The sequence below is a fragment of the Sciurus carolinensis genome, chromosome 12 (assembly GCF_902686445.1).
Source record: "Sciurus carolinensis chromosome 12, mSciCar1.2, whole genome shotgun sequence".
Taxonomy (NCBI): Eukaryota; Metazoa; Chordata; class Mammalia; order Rodentia; family Sciuridae; genus Sciurus; species Sciurus carolinensis.
Genome location: NC_062224.1, coordinates 58,516,996 through 58,532,856, shown reverse-complemented (window position 1 = coordinate 58,532,856; position 15,861 = coordinate 58,516,996). Strand labels below are relative to the sequence as shown.

Sequence of the window (15,861 nt, the reverse complement as noted above, 5' to 3'; positions counted from 1 at the left end):
AGATTCCATTTATAATCCCACCCCGTGATGGCAAAATTATTAACAGGGGTGCTATAGTATCAGTGTCAACTTAAACCTTGTGTCTAACAGTCCTCAAAATGACCGAGGGTTCCCCCTTTCCTCAATGAATGGTGTGTTATCATTACTGTATACACTTACCTGTTTTGCAGAATTAGCCTTCTGAAAACTTAACCTCTCAGACATTGATAGCCAGATGTGAAAACTGGTTCATGTTCAGTTTAGTCAAAGTTGTTATTTTTTATTAGAGCACTGCCCTCAGTTCCTCGTTAATCCATCCTTGACTTCATTTTGAAACTGAAGTGTCCTTTATAGATTGTGACCCTTTTTGACTACCAGTTTGTCTTCTAACTGGTTCCTTATCTCACTGAATGCTACTCATAATGATCATTAAGCCCACCTTTTTTCTGAAGGGTAGGTTCTACTAACTGACTTTTAATCTATGGGGATCCTGTCATCTCTGTTCCTGTCAGGTATCTCAGTCATATAATAGCCTCTCCTTCCATCAGCCCTGGGGATTAGAGGACAGTTATCACTGAGCTTTGTATTTTATATTGTATTTTGTATTTTATATTGTCATTCTTTTCACCAGGGCAATTCTTACACTGTAAGTAAAAAATTCCTTCTAGACACTTTCATATTATTTCATCGCCTGGTGGGGTTTCTGGTCTCAAGGCCTTTTTGGGACTTGAGGTATATGTATATTAGACTTATCATCCCAAAAGCCTTAGAGTTCATTGTCCTTATTTCTCTCTGTTCTTCAGAGTAGATATTTATGTCTTCAGGTCCACTTTTACTGCAATATGCTTAAACCTATCCAATGAGTTTTCACTTCTTTAATTTCTATTTGGTTCTTTTCTATACTTTCTCTTTTTTACTCTTCTTATCGCTTCACATATAATGACTGAATTGTTATAATTTATATTAGCTATTTTTTTCCCTGTTGGTCTGACATCTGGACTGTTTTGATTTCTCTTGACTGTTCTTTCCTTAACTGTAGATCCAGAGACTTAGATTCTGTTATTTTGCTCTAAATCATATAGATTCTTGTTTAAGGGGACAATTGAATTGATGACTGATCATTTTGAACTTGTATAGCTTGGTTTTAGCTTTGTTAGTCCAGGATATGAAGTCCAGGATGTCCCCAAACTTCTCTAACCTCACATGAGTCATTCTTGAAATTCTGTCTTCTCTGTGGACCTGGGCAGAGTTTGGTTTTAGGTTTCATTGTGGGGGTGTTTATAGTGGGTTTTACTCAAGGGTGTGGTTTTTATTCTAAAGGAATAGCCTTTCTGGTGTCTCAGCCAGGTGTCAGGATATTCACAAGATGTAATAGTGAATTTTTGCCAAAATCCAGCAGTGTTAGAGCTCCATGTACCCTGTCCCTTCCTTTCTACTGGTTTTACTTGACCTATTGAATCTTTGTCTTGCCCTCAACTTTGTAGTTGCTACTGTCAACAGTTGTCACACTGTTAAGGGATTCTCTCATGGGCTTTTGGGGGTCCCTTCCTCTGTAGCACCCTTTTTGATGCTGATTCCATTTACTTCTGCTTCCCTGAAATCTGATACCTATCTCCTCTGGTCATGGAGCTTCCATTTCCTGGTGACTCCAGTATTCTAAACAGTGGTCGGGAAATTGTCCCAAGGCAAAGAATTGAGTGATTTCAGGACTTGCTTGTGAGTTTTCTTTATCTCAGGAACTATAGTTTCTGCTTATCATCCCACTGCCTGGAAGGAGTTGTCATATATTTTGAGAACTAGTCTGGAACTGTATATTTCAATCATAGCTAGAAATGGAAACTATTGAGTCTCTTGATTCTTTCTTCTACCATCTGTTACAGCAGTTCTGACAGATCTACTTGGTCTAGTTCTTCACTTCATCTAAGCTTCCCAGACTATTCCCAGTAGTATGTCTTCATCATTTTCATGTCACACATCATGTAAGAGTGCTCTCATACCAGTATAATCTCTTATTCAACTTCATGTTCTACTTGCATCTTCCCTTGATCTGGCATACTCATTCTCAGGATCTAGTTACATATAATACTCTCTTAGTTTCTACTGTTAAATGTTGACTCTTCTGCAGAGCTTTTAGAATATAGTCCCTTTCCTCCCAAGTACTTTCTTGGCCCAGTTCTGTTGGGACGTGTCCCTGGTTATTATTTGCTGATGAGGAGGCAAGTTAAAGGTAGATGGAGGCAGGCATATGCTTCCTTGCAAAGAAGAGGCCTCTGCATCATCTCCAAGCAAGAGGAAGCCTCAGTCTTGTAGTTGGAAATAGTGGAACATTCTGTAGGCCCTAAGGATTTCAACTCCATCAACCTAGATATTCCATTCAAAATCTTTGAATCTCACTTTTACTAAATAGGTTTCAGGCTTTTCTTTCCATAGCAGACCTGCCAGATTTGTGAATACAACATTCTGTGGAGTTTTATTTGTGTGAATTGTGAGCCTGGCCCTCTCTTATTCTGCTGTGTGCTATAGGAGATAAGGTTTTCTAAATGATGTCAGGAATGCCCTTTGACTTTCAGTTTGCTTTAAACAGTTCCAGTTCATGAATGACATTCATCAAGAGCTATCCATTTCTATTGTGCTCATTTCTCAATGCCTCAGTTATTGCCATTGCTTTACTTTTCATCTCCCATGAAAGCTTTAGCAAATGTACTACAACATGTTGGAGGATACATATCATACTCTACCTGCCATCAGTGATGGTTGTCACTGCCAGACAGCTGGCCATGATCCAGCTCTAAGTTCCCAATTTAGAGCCTGTTTCTCAGACAACTAGCACCAGCTGTATTAGATTGAGTTCCAATTGTCTTAGATTGAGTTTCCTAGGAAACAGACTCTGCTGTAGAGATTTGCACATGGTTCATAAGTGCTCTGAGCAACAACATCTGTGAGAGAAGCAGGATTAGACAGGGAGAAGTTGAACTGCAGTGTAGTCACATAAAAAGTCATCCACTGAGATATATTTGTAGGGCAAGCAAAATGACTTAATAGAGGTACCTAGCACTCACCTGCTCCTTCCTCACTAAGAAGAACCAAAGTAACAATTGTATAATTGCATACTGAGGTGAGTAACCATGGAAGAACAGTAGTAGAAAAAATGGAAACCTTATAAAATTCAGAGACCCAAGACAGCAGGATATCAAGAGAAACAAAATATCCCATCACCTACTGCCCTGACTCCATAGCTCAGGGATCTGCGAGTCTCCCCTCTGAAGGGCTAAAGGTCAAAGAGTCTCAGCAAACTCAGTCAGTGCAGGTGCTGGCAGTCCTGGCAATTGGAAAGTTTCTAGGCCTCTGCAGGGTTACAGCCCAAATAGATAGAGAGTCTGAAATCTGCACTGTAGTCTGACTTTGAAGGGAACTATTGTCTGAGTTTGGACTGCTCTGAGAGTTCAAAAGCCCTGTGTATTCCCATCTCTAGAACCCCACAGACATTGTAGGGCACTGGTTCAGCAAGTGGCTGCCTCACAAGCCAGACCTGGCTTGGTGGAGTGACTCACATACAACTGCTGAGAGTGCTACACAGTGGGAAATGGGTGTTGTGACATGGAATGGAGTAGAGAGAAGGATCAACAGAATGTTCAAAAGAACCAAGAAAATAAAAATGACAGACAAATGTTCATACCTTTCATTGATAACTCTAAATATAAGTGGTCTTAATTCTGTAGTTAAAAGATACATACAGTTGAATGGACTGAATGAATTAAAAGTCAAGACCCAACCAGTGTTGTCTACAAGAAACTCAAATTGCCAGTAAGGACACAGACTGAATGTGAAAGGATGGAAAATGATATTCCAAACAAATAGAATCCAAAAACAAGCAGGAATAGCTATACTGCACTGACAGAATAGATTTTAAGACAATAATGCTGATATATAATGATCAAGGATCAATTCAAGAAGATTAAAATGATTATAAATCTATAGTACCCAGTTTTGTAAATCAAATACTATTTGACCTAAAGGGGGAGAGTGGTTCCAATATCATAATAATTGGGGGTTTCAGTACTCTACTCTCACTAACAGATAGGTCATCTGGGCGGGGGGGATCAATAAAAATCAGAGTAAGACTTACACTATAGGTTAAATGGATTTAAAAGACCTTTATAAAACATTCCATTCAATAGCCCTAAGATACATTTTTTTTTCATCAGCACATGAACTTCCCCTAGAATAGATCATATATTAGGCCACAAAACAAGTCTTAACAAATTCAAAAAAGTTTAAGTCATATTCTGTATCTTTTCTGATCACAGTGGAATGAAGTTGGAAATCAACAACAAGTGGAGACTGAACAACAGTCTTTTGAATGAATAGTGGCCCTTTGAGGAGGTCAGAGGGAAATTTAAAAATTCCTTGAAACAAACAGAAATGGAAATGTAACACACCAAAACTTGTGATACAGCAAAATCAGCACCAAGAGGGAAGTTTATAGCAGTGAGTGCCTACATTAAAAAAAAAAAAAAAAAAGATTTTAAATAAACAACCTAATGATGTATCTCAAAGTCTTAAGCAAGAATAAACCATACCCAAAACTAGAAGAAATAAGAAAGATCACAGCAGAAATAAAATAGTACCTAAAATAACAATACCAAGAATTTCTTTGAAAAGATAGATAAAATTAACAAGCCTTTAGTAGACAGAGAGAAAAGACCCAAATAATTTGCTGAGAAAGAAATAAGTGAAAACAGTTCTATTCACAATAGCCATACACATAAACAAATACATAAAATACCTAGGAATAAACAATTAAGGAAGTGAAAAACTCTAAGTTAAAATACAAAATACTGAAGGAAGAAATTGAAGAAGAAACTGAAAGGTGAAATCATCTGTTCAAGGTTTGGAAGACTCAATATTATTTAAAATGTCCATACTACAGATTCATTGCAATCTCTATCAGAATACCTATCATTTTTCACAGAACTAGAAAAAAATTCTGACATTCATATAGAAGCCCTAAAGACAAAGAACAAAGCTGGAGACATCACAAACCTGATTTTAAGACATAACTACAGAGTAATAATAACAAAACCAACATGGTGTTACCATAAAAAGTCACAAACCAGTGGAACAGAATAAAGCATGTAGAGATAAATACATGCATCTACAGTAGTTCAGTCAACTTTTTCACTGCTGTGAGTCATTCTCCCAGTGACCTGCCTGTTCTAGCCACACCATACCTGCCTACAGTTACTACCCTGTTAAACCGTATAAGTGGATTAATGCACGGATATAGGTTAAGGAAGGCTCTTATAACCAAATCATTTCACCTCTAAACTTTATTGCATTGTCTAACACATGAGCTTTTGGGACACACCTCATATCTTAAACCATAACATGCAGCCAATCAATTTTCAACAGATACACATGAAAGAAAGGACATCTTTTACAAATTGTGCTGGCAAAACTGTATGGCCATGTAGAATATTGAAACTGGATCCTGTCTCATGTTGTAGAAAAATCAAGTCAGGCTGAATCAAAAACCTTAATGTAAGACCTGAAACTCTGATACTGGTAGAGGAAAATATGGGGGAAATACCCTAAAATGTTGGTACAGGCAGTAATTTTCTGGGTAGGACTCCAGAAATAAAGGAAACCAAAATTACAAAATGACAAATGGGATTACATCAGATTGAAAAGCTGCATAACAAAAGAAACAACAAAGTGAAGAGACAGCCTGCAGAGTGGGAGAAAATCTTTGCCAGCTCTTCATTTGACACAGGTTTTTTATATATAAAAGCACAAAATTCAAAAAGCTTACAAAAATAAGACAGATTAATCCAGTTTAAAAAGAAGTAATATAAATGACCAATAAATATATGAGAAATGCTCAGCATCTGTAGCCATCAGGGAAATGCAAATCAAAACTGTAATTAGATACCATTTGACCCCAGTTTAAATGGATAATATAAAAATACTAACATACTGGTGAGGATATGCAGAAAAAGGAACTTACACACTGTATAGGTCTGAATGTAAATTAATAACAGCCATTATAGAAAAGAATATGGAGGTTCCTAGAAAACTAATCAGATCTACCATAGACTCCACTACCCTACTGCTGGGTATTTATCCAAAGGAAATGAAGGCAGCACCTATGTTTGTCTGTGTATACCCACACACACTTACTTGTAACCTGAGGTGAAAATGATTACTAAGGACTGGGAAGGGGAAATCTGGAAGTGTGCCCTGGGAGAAGGCAGGGGAGGCAAGGGTATGAGTCTGGTTTGAAGGCAAAGTATATTCCTCAACTCATACTTTTGTTAGTCATATGCTCTTTGGCAAAGGAGGATAAAATGTCTCCTATTTAAGTTGCTATTTTTCCCTTTATATATCTTCTCTCTCCATTCCTTTTCTCTTTTTTCTTGTTTTCCTTCCTTCCCTTCTTTTCTATTTTTTGTCTTCATCTTCTTCCTTGTTCTTCTCCTCTCTTTTTCTTTATCTCTGTATCTCCCCTGCCATAGAATTTAATTCATCCCCATAGAATAATTTGATTCAGATAACACACCTGGGCATATGATGCTTCTCTATTGTGGTATCATCACTGACTCCCTTATCTGTTTCAGTAGGCTCTCAGTTTCTTGAAGGTTAGAGCCATGTTTTATTCAAATTTGATCCCTCACTCTTGTTTTTTTAAGGAAAATGTTGATTTGGGGGAAGTGATAATGACATTGTGGTGGTTTTAAAAAGGAGTTCTTATATTTTGGAGAACATTATCTGTTAAAGATGATTCTGATTGAAAATAACATGGGAGTCAGAAGGGTGTGCTGGCATGTGGATATGGAAGCTAAAGTGGGTGGATGATTATTGTGGCACATGGAGATGCATTAAAAGCATTCTGTATTTTTGTGTATATATCAAGCATTCTCCATAATAGACATTTTTTAACATTTGGAATTCTCACTACCTGTTCTAGTCACTGATACAGTGAGCACTTACTGTTTTGTGACTTGGTGAATCAAAGAGAAGTACAGGGAATAGTCTTTGATATTATGTTGGTGAAGTTATGAAAAATAGATGGGCAGAGCATGGAGGAAACACAGAAGTCCTCTGATTGAGGCCAGTCTATACTTTTTTTCTGGTCTGTGGTTTGTATACTTTCAATAACAATTGCCACTTGGTAATAAAAAGTAGATTGTAAAAATAAAAAGAAAAGCAACAACAACAACAACAAAAGAAGAAGGAGTCCTCAGCTGATCTCTTGGGGAACTCTGAAGCTAAAATGACCCTTCAGAATTGTCCCAAATTAAGGAAGGGACCAGGTCCTTTGATGCCCACACCAATGACAAGTCATTGTGTGTGAGTTTTCCCAAGGGACAGCTCTCTTCAGTGGAGTGGGGGAAATTCCGAGCTGTTGGGTAGTCAGCAGGCAGTAGCTTATGTGTTCAGTTCTGAAGAAGGAAATCTGGATGCTGTACCATGGCATCCACTAGATGGTTTCTAGTCAGAGGAACTACTTCTCATTACTCATGTTGCATGTTCAGTTTCCAGCAGGGCTTATAGAGAAAATGGTTAGGAGGAATAATGAAGAAAATTTCAATCAAAACAACAGGATGTTTCAGAAGATTTCAGATAAGCAAGCCTTCTTTCCTTAAGGTTGCTATCATTATATAGATCCACAATCTGCAGTTGAGAGTTTAGAATTTCAGAATATTCTAAATGGAAGTTTGGCACAAAAACTCATTTAAAGCAAAACCTGATTTGAACTCTATCCACATATAGTGAGGGAGTATTCATATGTTGCTGCAGAAATGTTTGATTATAGAATACTACCCCTGATGGTATGTACTGTTATGTAACCTTTCTAAAACCTCAAAATTTTAAAATTCTGAAACACATCTGATTTCAAAGATTTTGATAAATGTTTGTAAAACTGCCTTGTCAAAAAATTGACAATAGGCTCTGTGTACCATGAACAAATATACTCCTTTATTTTTAGCAAACCAAGAAGTCTTAAATAAAGTTGAAGTTCAATATAAGACTCTCCCAGGATGGAATACAGACATATCAAATGCAAGGACATTTAAAGAACTACCTGTTAATGCACAAAATTATGTTCGATTTATTGAAGATGAGCTTCAAATTCCAGGTAAAGAAACACTTTATGAACAACTATCTTTTCCTTCTCTACTTTTATCTTACTTGTCTGCCTTTGAAATAGAACAAAAGATCATATTACTTTGAAGAGGGCTTATGATTTGCATAAATGCCCAGGAAGATTTAAAATGAATTGTTTAAAGAATAAATATAATATTCATCTTTAAATAGAAGATAGTAGGTTACATTACCCTTTCTGGCTGTGTCTTTAATCTCAGTCTGTTATTTTACTCTGTGACATTCATTCTTGTCATTTCTCTTAATAATAATGCTTCTATATTTTTACCATCACCAAAAATGGTTTATGGTTTTTTAATTTTTGAACCATCCTTGAGAGCTGGGAGTGTATCTTGAATAGACATTAGGAAATAATAGGTATAGAGAAGAGGAAATCTCATTTACAAAGCAATGCAAAAAAAATAATAAAGAATGAATAAAACTTCCTTATTAAAAATGAATGTAAGATGACCAGGGAATTAGGCATAATGAAGTTATGTGAAGTCTTTTAACAGATTGCTTTTTCCTTTCATTCTTTTATTTACATTGATATAAATTTGAGGTGAGAGAAAGTAAAGTAGATAGGAGGCATCTTCCATATACAATTGTGATATACTTGTTTTAAATTTGGTTTTGTGGTTTTATTTGTACTTATGGTTCAATCTGAATATGACTTTTGTTTTCCAAATTGCTAGTAACCCTTTCCAGCTTGATATCAAATTTGATAAGCATATTCAGGATTTTTTGAAATATAAATAGCAGTGAGTTTAACAATGACCTCTTAAAAATACCATAAAGTTTTATCCTAAAAGTACATTATGGAAACCAATAGTTCTGCAAATAATCTAAAATCATGCAGTGCACATCATGAAGAGATTCCCTAGACTGGTGCTACAAGCATTGCCTAAGATGGTGCAAATTAGAATTGTGTTTTTGCCTAGATATTTCTACCTTTTCTGATATGCAAAATTTATAGTGGCACTTTAGGTATCCACTTAGTATCATCTATTTATCAAATGTGCTTATCTGGCTGGGGATATAGCTCAGTTGGTAGAGTGTTTGCAAAGGCCCTGGGTTCAATCCCCAGCATGGCAGGAAATAAAAAAAAGTGCTTATCTTTTCTGGTTATCAGGGACTTGATCAAAAGTTCTTTATGTTTCTGCTGGTTTGGGCCAATATTTCGCTATTCTAGTCATTGGAAATTAAGAAATTGTAAATATGCAGTTAAGACAGGTAAGGCAGACAGCCCTATGTTGGATCTTGACTGCACATCCTATTTAGAAATGGCCAGTTTTCAACAGAAATAACGGTGAAAAGACACATTAGGGAAATGGTGTCTCTGAGAAAAGTGGGGGCTACCTATCTCTTAATCCCAAAGATTTAATATTATAAATAAATTAATGATATTCTTTTTTTGTTTCATTTTTTTTTTTCCAGTTAAGTGGATTGGTGTAGGTAAATCCAGAGAATCTATGATTCAACTGTTTTAAGGATTTCCAGAAACACTCCTTGAGAGGGAGGGGAAAGACTTTCTTAAATATTTCTTTATGACCTGCAAATTCAAGAATAAAGACATTGATGTGAGTTTTAAGCCCTACAGTTGTTTCCAGTCTTTTAGGAAGAATGGCTATTGTGGAGATAGACTTTGGCATATTCAATGTCGGCTCTCCTCGGCTGGCATAATTGCCGAATCATTTGTTGCTCCTGCTGCTCATGGTGCCACGTTTTCTTTCAATGTTTAGTAATAGTAAATTCATGTTATTTGAAATCTAAAATAGTTACTCTTAATGTAGTTTTTCTTCATTATTGTCATGGTGTGTTCTTAGGTTTTACCATGGTAAGAACAATTAATGCAGTTTTGCACAAATATTTTTACATTCTGATCATTCAGTTCTGTCATTGTAATCTTTGCTGTTAGGAAAAAGGATGAAGAGATAGGGTTCTATAAACTTTTGCAGTGCTATAAATTCAGTTTAAATTGTGAGGTGTTTATTTTCTGCTGAAACCATTGCAAAATTGAGCTTTTGGCGGGGGGAGGGAGCTTATTCATGGGTTCTTTAATTTGTACAGAATACAACTTATTTCTCTTTATAAATTATTTAATACAGTGAGCATTTAATTAAAATGTTCAAAGAGAAAAAAAAATGTTCCCCCAAACAACAATCTTAATGTTAAAAAAAAAGTCATTAAAAGATATGTTGTGATATTTGGTGGGTATTTTTCTTGAGTTTCAGACATTAACTGAAATGTATTTTTTTTTTTTACATACCAATATTTCTAAGTCTAGTGGATTGATTTTTCAACATTGTGCCTATAAATACACGTACAAAATCATCTATAAGTGTTTAAATGAACCCAAATTCTTGGCCATAATTTTGATCATGCCTTCATTTCTCCTTTCTTGAAAAAAAAAAAAGTGTTATTTTGACAATTAGGCTTAGCATATTGTCTTGTAGATTATCCTTCAATGAATTATTAAATGTTTAAATTAGGTACCACTTTATTTTATTATATCATCAATAGCTGATTAAAAAGAATCAAATATTTCTAGTATGCTTTGTGTATTGTGTTTTTGTTCTGGTAATAGTAGTATTTGGAAATAGGAAGGAGTTTCTTCCCTGTAGTTTGTGGGGATATGGTGGGAAGAGATCAAAACAATTTTTGGAAGGATCTAAATGTGTATTATCTTCATTATATATTTTTATTAATACTTGGTTCAAAAAATTTTCAGAAATAACTCATTGGATGATAAAGAATAGTACAAATGATCATACAGATCAATAATAACCTATATGTAAAAATAATGTATAATTATTCTAGTGGAAATTGAAAGGACTCTTAAAGTCCACATTATAATTTATAAGCATTGCATTATTGAAACATTTTTAGTAATAGTTCAGAAGCAAATATAAAGAACCCATTTTCCTTTCTAAGTTAGGAGTAGGTTTATTTTTTCACCAAAAAATTCCTATTGCTCTTATTTACTGATTTTTTTTTTTTCAACCCATTTGGGTAATTCTGTTTTTCTTCTAAAGTAAGTTCTCTGTTAATTGGTTAAGAAATTAATAACAATTTTTTATTGAACACTGTGTGCTTGTGCACATGTGTGCCAGATTCTGCTAGGTGTTGGCTATGCTATGCAGCCAGGATAGGCAAGTATGCTTTCCTGAAAGTAATTGTAGTGAGAACAACATGTTAAATAAACATGTATCAATGAGTGCAGTTATATGCCATAGTGGAAAAATATAGCATGCAGTGAATGAACAAATTTAAATGTGGAAAGGGTCAGAGAAGGCTTTAGTGGGTATTTAAACAGATCTGCTAGATTAACATGTGTAAAGGCCAAGAGGCTGGAAAGGACTTGAAAAGTTTGAGCAACTAAACAAAATGAGCAATGAGCTGGTAAAGTAGGTAGCAAATTCACAGAACATAAGGCCAAACAACCAAAACATGTTTCATGGAAAGAAGAGCAAAAAATCCTGGGACTGGGAGTGGTGGTACATGCCTGTAATCCTAGCAGCTCGGGAGGCTGAATCAGGAGGATCTCGAGTTCAAAACCAGCTTCAGCAACAATGAGGTGCTGATCAACTCATTGAGACCCCGTCTCTAAATGAAATATAAAATAGGACTGGGGATGTGGCTCAGTGGTTGAGTGTCTCTGAGTTCAATCCCTGGTAACCCGCCCCTGCCCCCAAAAATGCTGGAACATGTACTTCAAATTTTAAAAATCAATAGAGAAGAAATATATGATAGAATAGGATATTTCAATAGTAGGTAGTCTATTTAGTATAAGTGATATTAATTGATGAATATAGTTGAATGAAAATGCGAGAATTTCTAAGATGTATATGATGTGTGGGGTTGAGGGCTATTACGGTGGAAGCCAGTAGAACATCTTCTGCCTAGGAAGATTGTGAATTAAAAGCATACTGTATTCCTGGGGGAATTGCAAGGATTATTGCCACCATCGAGGATTTGAAAGCCACCTGGGCAATGAGTGAGTCCCACCGCAGCCCCATGTAGCCGTCCTTTTTGGCCTGTGCAGAAGACAGTGAATTGTCATAAGTTTAACCAAGTGGTTACTCCATTTTCATCTGCTATACCGATATGGTTTCATTACTTGAATAAATTAACACATCCCTCATTAGATAGTATGCTGCCATTGACCTAGTGGGATAGTGGGGGGCACTTTTTTCTCCATCTCTGTCAAGGCCTACCAGAATCAGTTTGCTTTCAGTAGGCAAGGCCAACAGTCCATCTTCACTGCCCTACCTAAGGGGTATATCAGCTTCAGCCCTATGTTACAGTTTAATTTGCAGGGATCTTAGTCACGTTTTCCCTTCTGTAAGGTATCACAGTGATCCAGGACTGGGATATAGCTTAATGGTAGAGCACTTCCTGAGGCTCTGATCAGTCCTTAGCACTGCAAAACAAAAAAAGAATCACACTGGTCTGTTATGTTGATGACATAATGCTGTTCTAACCTAATTATCAAATACCAAACACTGTAGATTTAAATGGTAAAGACATACAGCCAGAGAAATGAAAAGTTGTGCTCCATTTGTGTACAATGAATTGAAATGCATTTTGCTGTCATGTATAACTAATTAGAACAAATAATTTAAAAATGGTGAGACATTTGAATATCAAAGTGAGGAATAAATCCAAACAAAAATTCAGGGACCTTCTACCTCAGTGAAATTTCTAGGCAACCAGTGGTGTGGGGCCTTCTTCACCTTCTAAGGTGAAGGTTAAATTGTTGAATCTGGCCCATTCTGCCACCATGAAAGAGGCACAAGGGCTGGGGTTGTGGCTCAGTGGCAATGCGCTTTCCTAGCATGCGTGAGGCCCTGTGTTCAATCCTCAGCACCACATAAAAATAAAATAAAGGTATTGTGTCTACCCAAAACTAAAAAAAAAAAAAAAGGAGGCACAATGCCCAGTGGACTTCTTTGCAATTGGAAGGCAGCATTCCTCATTTAGGTGTGTTACTCCAGGTCATTTACCAAGTTATCTCAAAGCAGGACAAGAAGGCCAAGAATACTGTGCAAGCTGCCATATGATCCAGCAAATCTGACAGTGGTACATAAGGATGTACTTAGAGTTTTTGGCAGGCCCATATAGATGAATCACAGTACAGGCCTTTAGAATCTTGGAACCAGACCTGGCCATCATCTTATGTCTTTTTGTGAGACATGTTAGCTGCTACTGAGCCTCAGTACCTTGGGTCACCAAGTTACAATGCAATCCAAGCTGTCTATCATGAACTGTTAACTTGATCCTCTTAAGCAAGAACATTGGGCATGCACATCAACACAGTGGAACTGGTACATACAGAATTGGGCCCTAATAGGCCCCAAGGGCACAAGTAAGTTATATAAAGTGGTGGCCCAAATGTCACCCATTGTACCCCTTCTGCTACCCTGCCTTCTCTCTCCTAGCCTTGTGGGGGAATTCCCTAGGATCAGTTGACATAGGGACAACCCTGAAGGACAGTGATGAAGGAAAACCTCAGTAAGCAGAACTTCAGGCTCCTGCTTATGTTCTTTGCCTAGAGAAATGACCAGGCATGTGATTATATACAGATTTATGAGCTGTAGCCAGTGGTTTAGCTAGATAGTGAGGGAGTTGGAAGGAACACAATTGGAAAATTAATGACAAAAAATTTTGGAAAAGCAATACTGGTAAACCTTCCTATATGGGCAAAAAATGTGAAGACGTTTGTGTTGTATGTGATTGCTCACTGAAAGATGACCTCATTGGAGGAATATTTTAATAAGTGAATAGGGTGGTCCATTCTTTGGCTACCACTTAGCTTTTTTCCCTGGCTACCTTTGTCATTGCCCAGAGGGTTCATGAACAAAACAGCCATGATGGCAGGGATGGGAGTTATGCATTTTACACATAGACTCAGCAACAGGGACTTCCACTCACTAAGATCAAACTGATTGGCCACTGCTGGGTGCCCAATCTGTCAGCAGCAAAACCCAACTCTGAACCCCTAATATGGCATGGTTCTCTGGGGTGATCATCAATCTCCTTAGTGGCAGGTTGATTACAATTGATATATTTCTATCATGGAAGAGGCAGTGTTTTTTCCTTACTGGAATAGACACTCCGGATACAAATTTGCCTTTCTAGCATGCAACACTTCTGCCAAATTTACCATCTGTGTACTTACTGAGTGCCTTATCCATCATCACAGTCTTCCACACAGCATTACTTCTGATGAAGGAACTGAACGTCACAGCAAAAGAGGTATACTCATGAAATTCATTGGTATTACCATGTTCTCTGCCATCCTAAAACAGCTGTTGTGTTAATACAGTGAAATGACCTTTTGAAGACTTGATTGCAGGACTAACTGGGTGGGTGGCAAACCTTGTTGGTTTGGAACAAAGTTCTCCAGAAGTCTGCAGAAAATATGGTTCTAATTTTCCAGTAGCTAAGGCTTACAGATTCAGGAGTCAAGGGTTGAAAGTGGGAGTGGGATCACTCACTGTTACTCCTAGGGATCCATTACAAAGACTTTTGATCTGCTTGCCTAGAGATTTTTTTTTTTTTTTTTTTGGGGGGGGGCAGCGCTGGGGATCAAACCCCCGGCTTTGTGTTTGACAGGAAAGCACTCTACCAACTGAGCTATCTCCCCAGCCCTAGAGGTCTTTTTTCTAAAGGGAGGGATGCTTCCACCAGGAAATAGTAATTCCATTGAAATGGAAGTTAAGACTGCCACCTGGCCACTTTGGGCTCCTCATGCCTCCGAATCAATATGCTATGAAGAGATGGTGTTGGTTGGGGTGGTTGATCTAGATTATCAAGGGGAAATTGGTCAACAATGGAGGTAAGGAAGAGTATGTCAGAAACAAGGGAAATCCCTAATGTTGCCTCTTAGGTTTACCATACCTTGTAAGATCAATGGAAAACTAAAGCTGCCTATCCAGCATCCAGGTAGGACTACTAATGACCCAGACCCATCAGGAATGCATATTTGGACTATCAACTGGACAAAGAAACATGACTAGCTGAATTGCTTGCTGAAGGGGAAGGGAGTACAGAATGTGTTGTAGAGTTATAAAGAGCAGCTACAACCACATGACCAAATGAGGACTATAAATTATCATGAGTATGTCATTTTTTTATAAATATGATGGTATATGAATACCTGTACTTATGTTAAGCAAAAATCTGTTTCTTATTCCCTTATCTAGCATAAGATGAATATTATGAATATTGTTTAATTTTACATGACAATTTTTAAGTTTACAGATGTCAGGAGAAGTGTAAACTTAATTCAAGGACTTTTCCTCCTCTTCTGGGTGGTAAACACATTGGGAGTAGTGCATTTTTGGTTATACACAGGATACAGTAGTCCCACCTTATTCTTGGGAGATACATTTCAAGACCCCTTATGGATGTCTGAAATTGCACAAACGCTATACACAAGAATTACAATGCTGTGATGGTCAAACTGATAAGCTAGCTGCCACGCAACCGTATACACACACAAGCATATATAACTCAGATACACTGAACAAAGGAATGATTCTCATCCACGCAGGATTGAGCATGATGACATAATTTCTCATCATGCTACTCAGAATGCTACGCAATTTAAAATTTATGAGTTATTTCTAGATTTTCCCCTTTAATATTTTCTGGATATGGTTGACCATAGATAACCAAAACCTTGGAAGGAAAAGGTGTGTAAAAGGGGGACTGGTAGTTTATTGTGTTAAG

General features: G+C 37.0%; 1 protein-coding gene across 1 annotated transcript in view; it reads left to right on the top strand.

Annotated features, from left to right (window-relative positions):
* Adss2 (adenylosuccinate synthase 2) overlaps positions 1-10,677 on the top strand; it is a 40,554-nt gene extending 29,877 nt beyond the window's left edge. Inside the window, exons 12-13 of the mRNA XM_047520703.1 lie at positions 7,970-8,119; positions 9,562-10,677. Of these exons, the coding sequence (XP_047376659.1) occupies positions 7,970-8,119; positions 9,562-9,614 (203 nt within the window). The 3' untranslated portion in view covers positions 9,615-10,677. The remainder of the gene's footprint in view (positions 1-7,969; positions 8,120-9,561) is intronic.
* Positions 10,678-15,861: the final 5,184 nt, after the last annotated feature.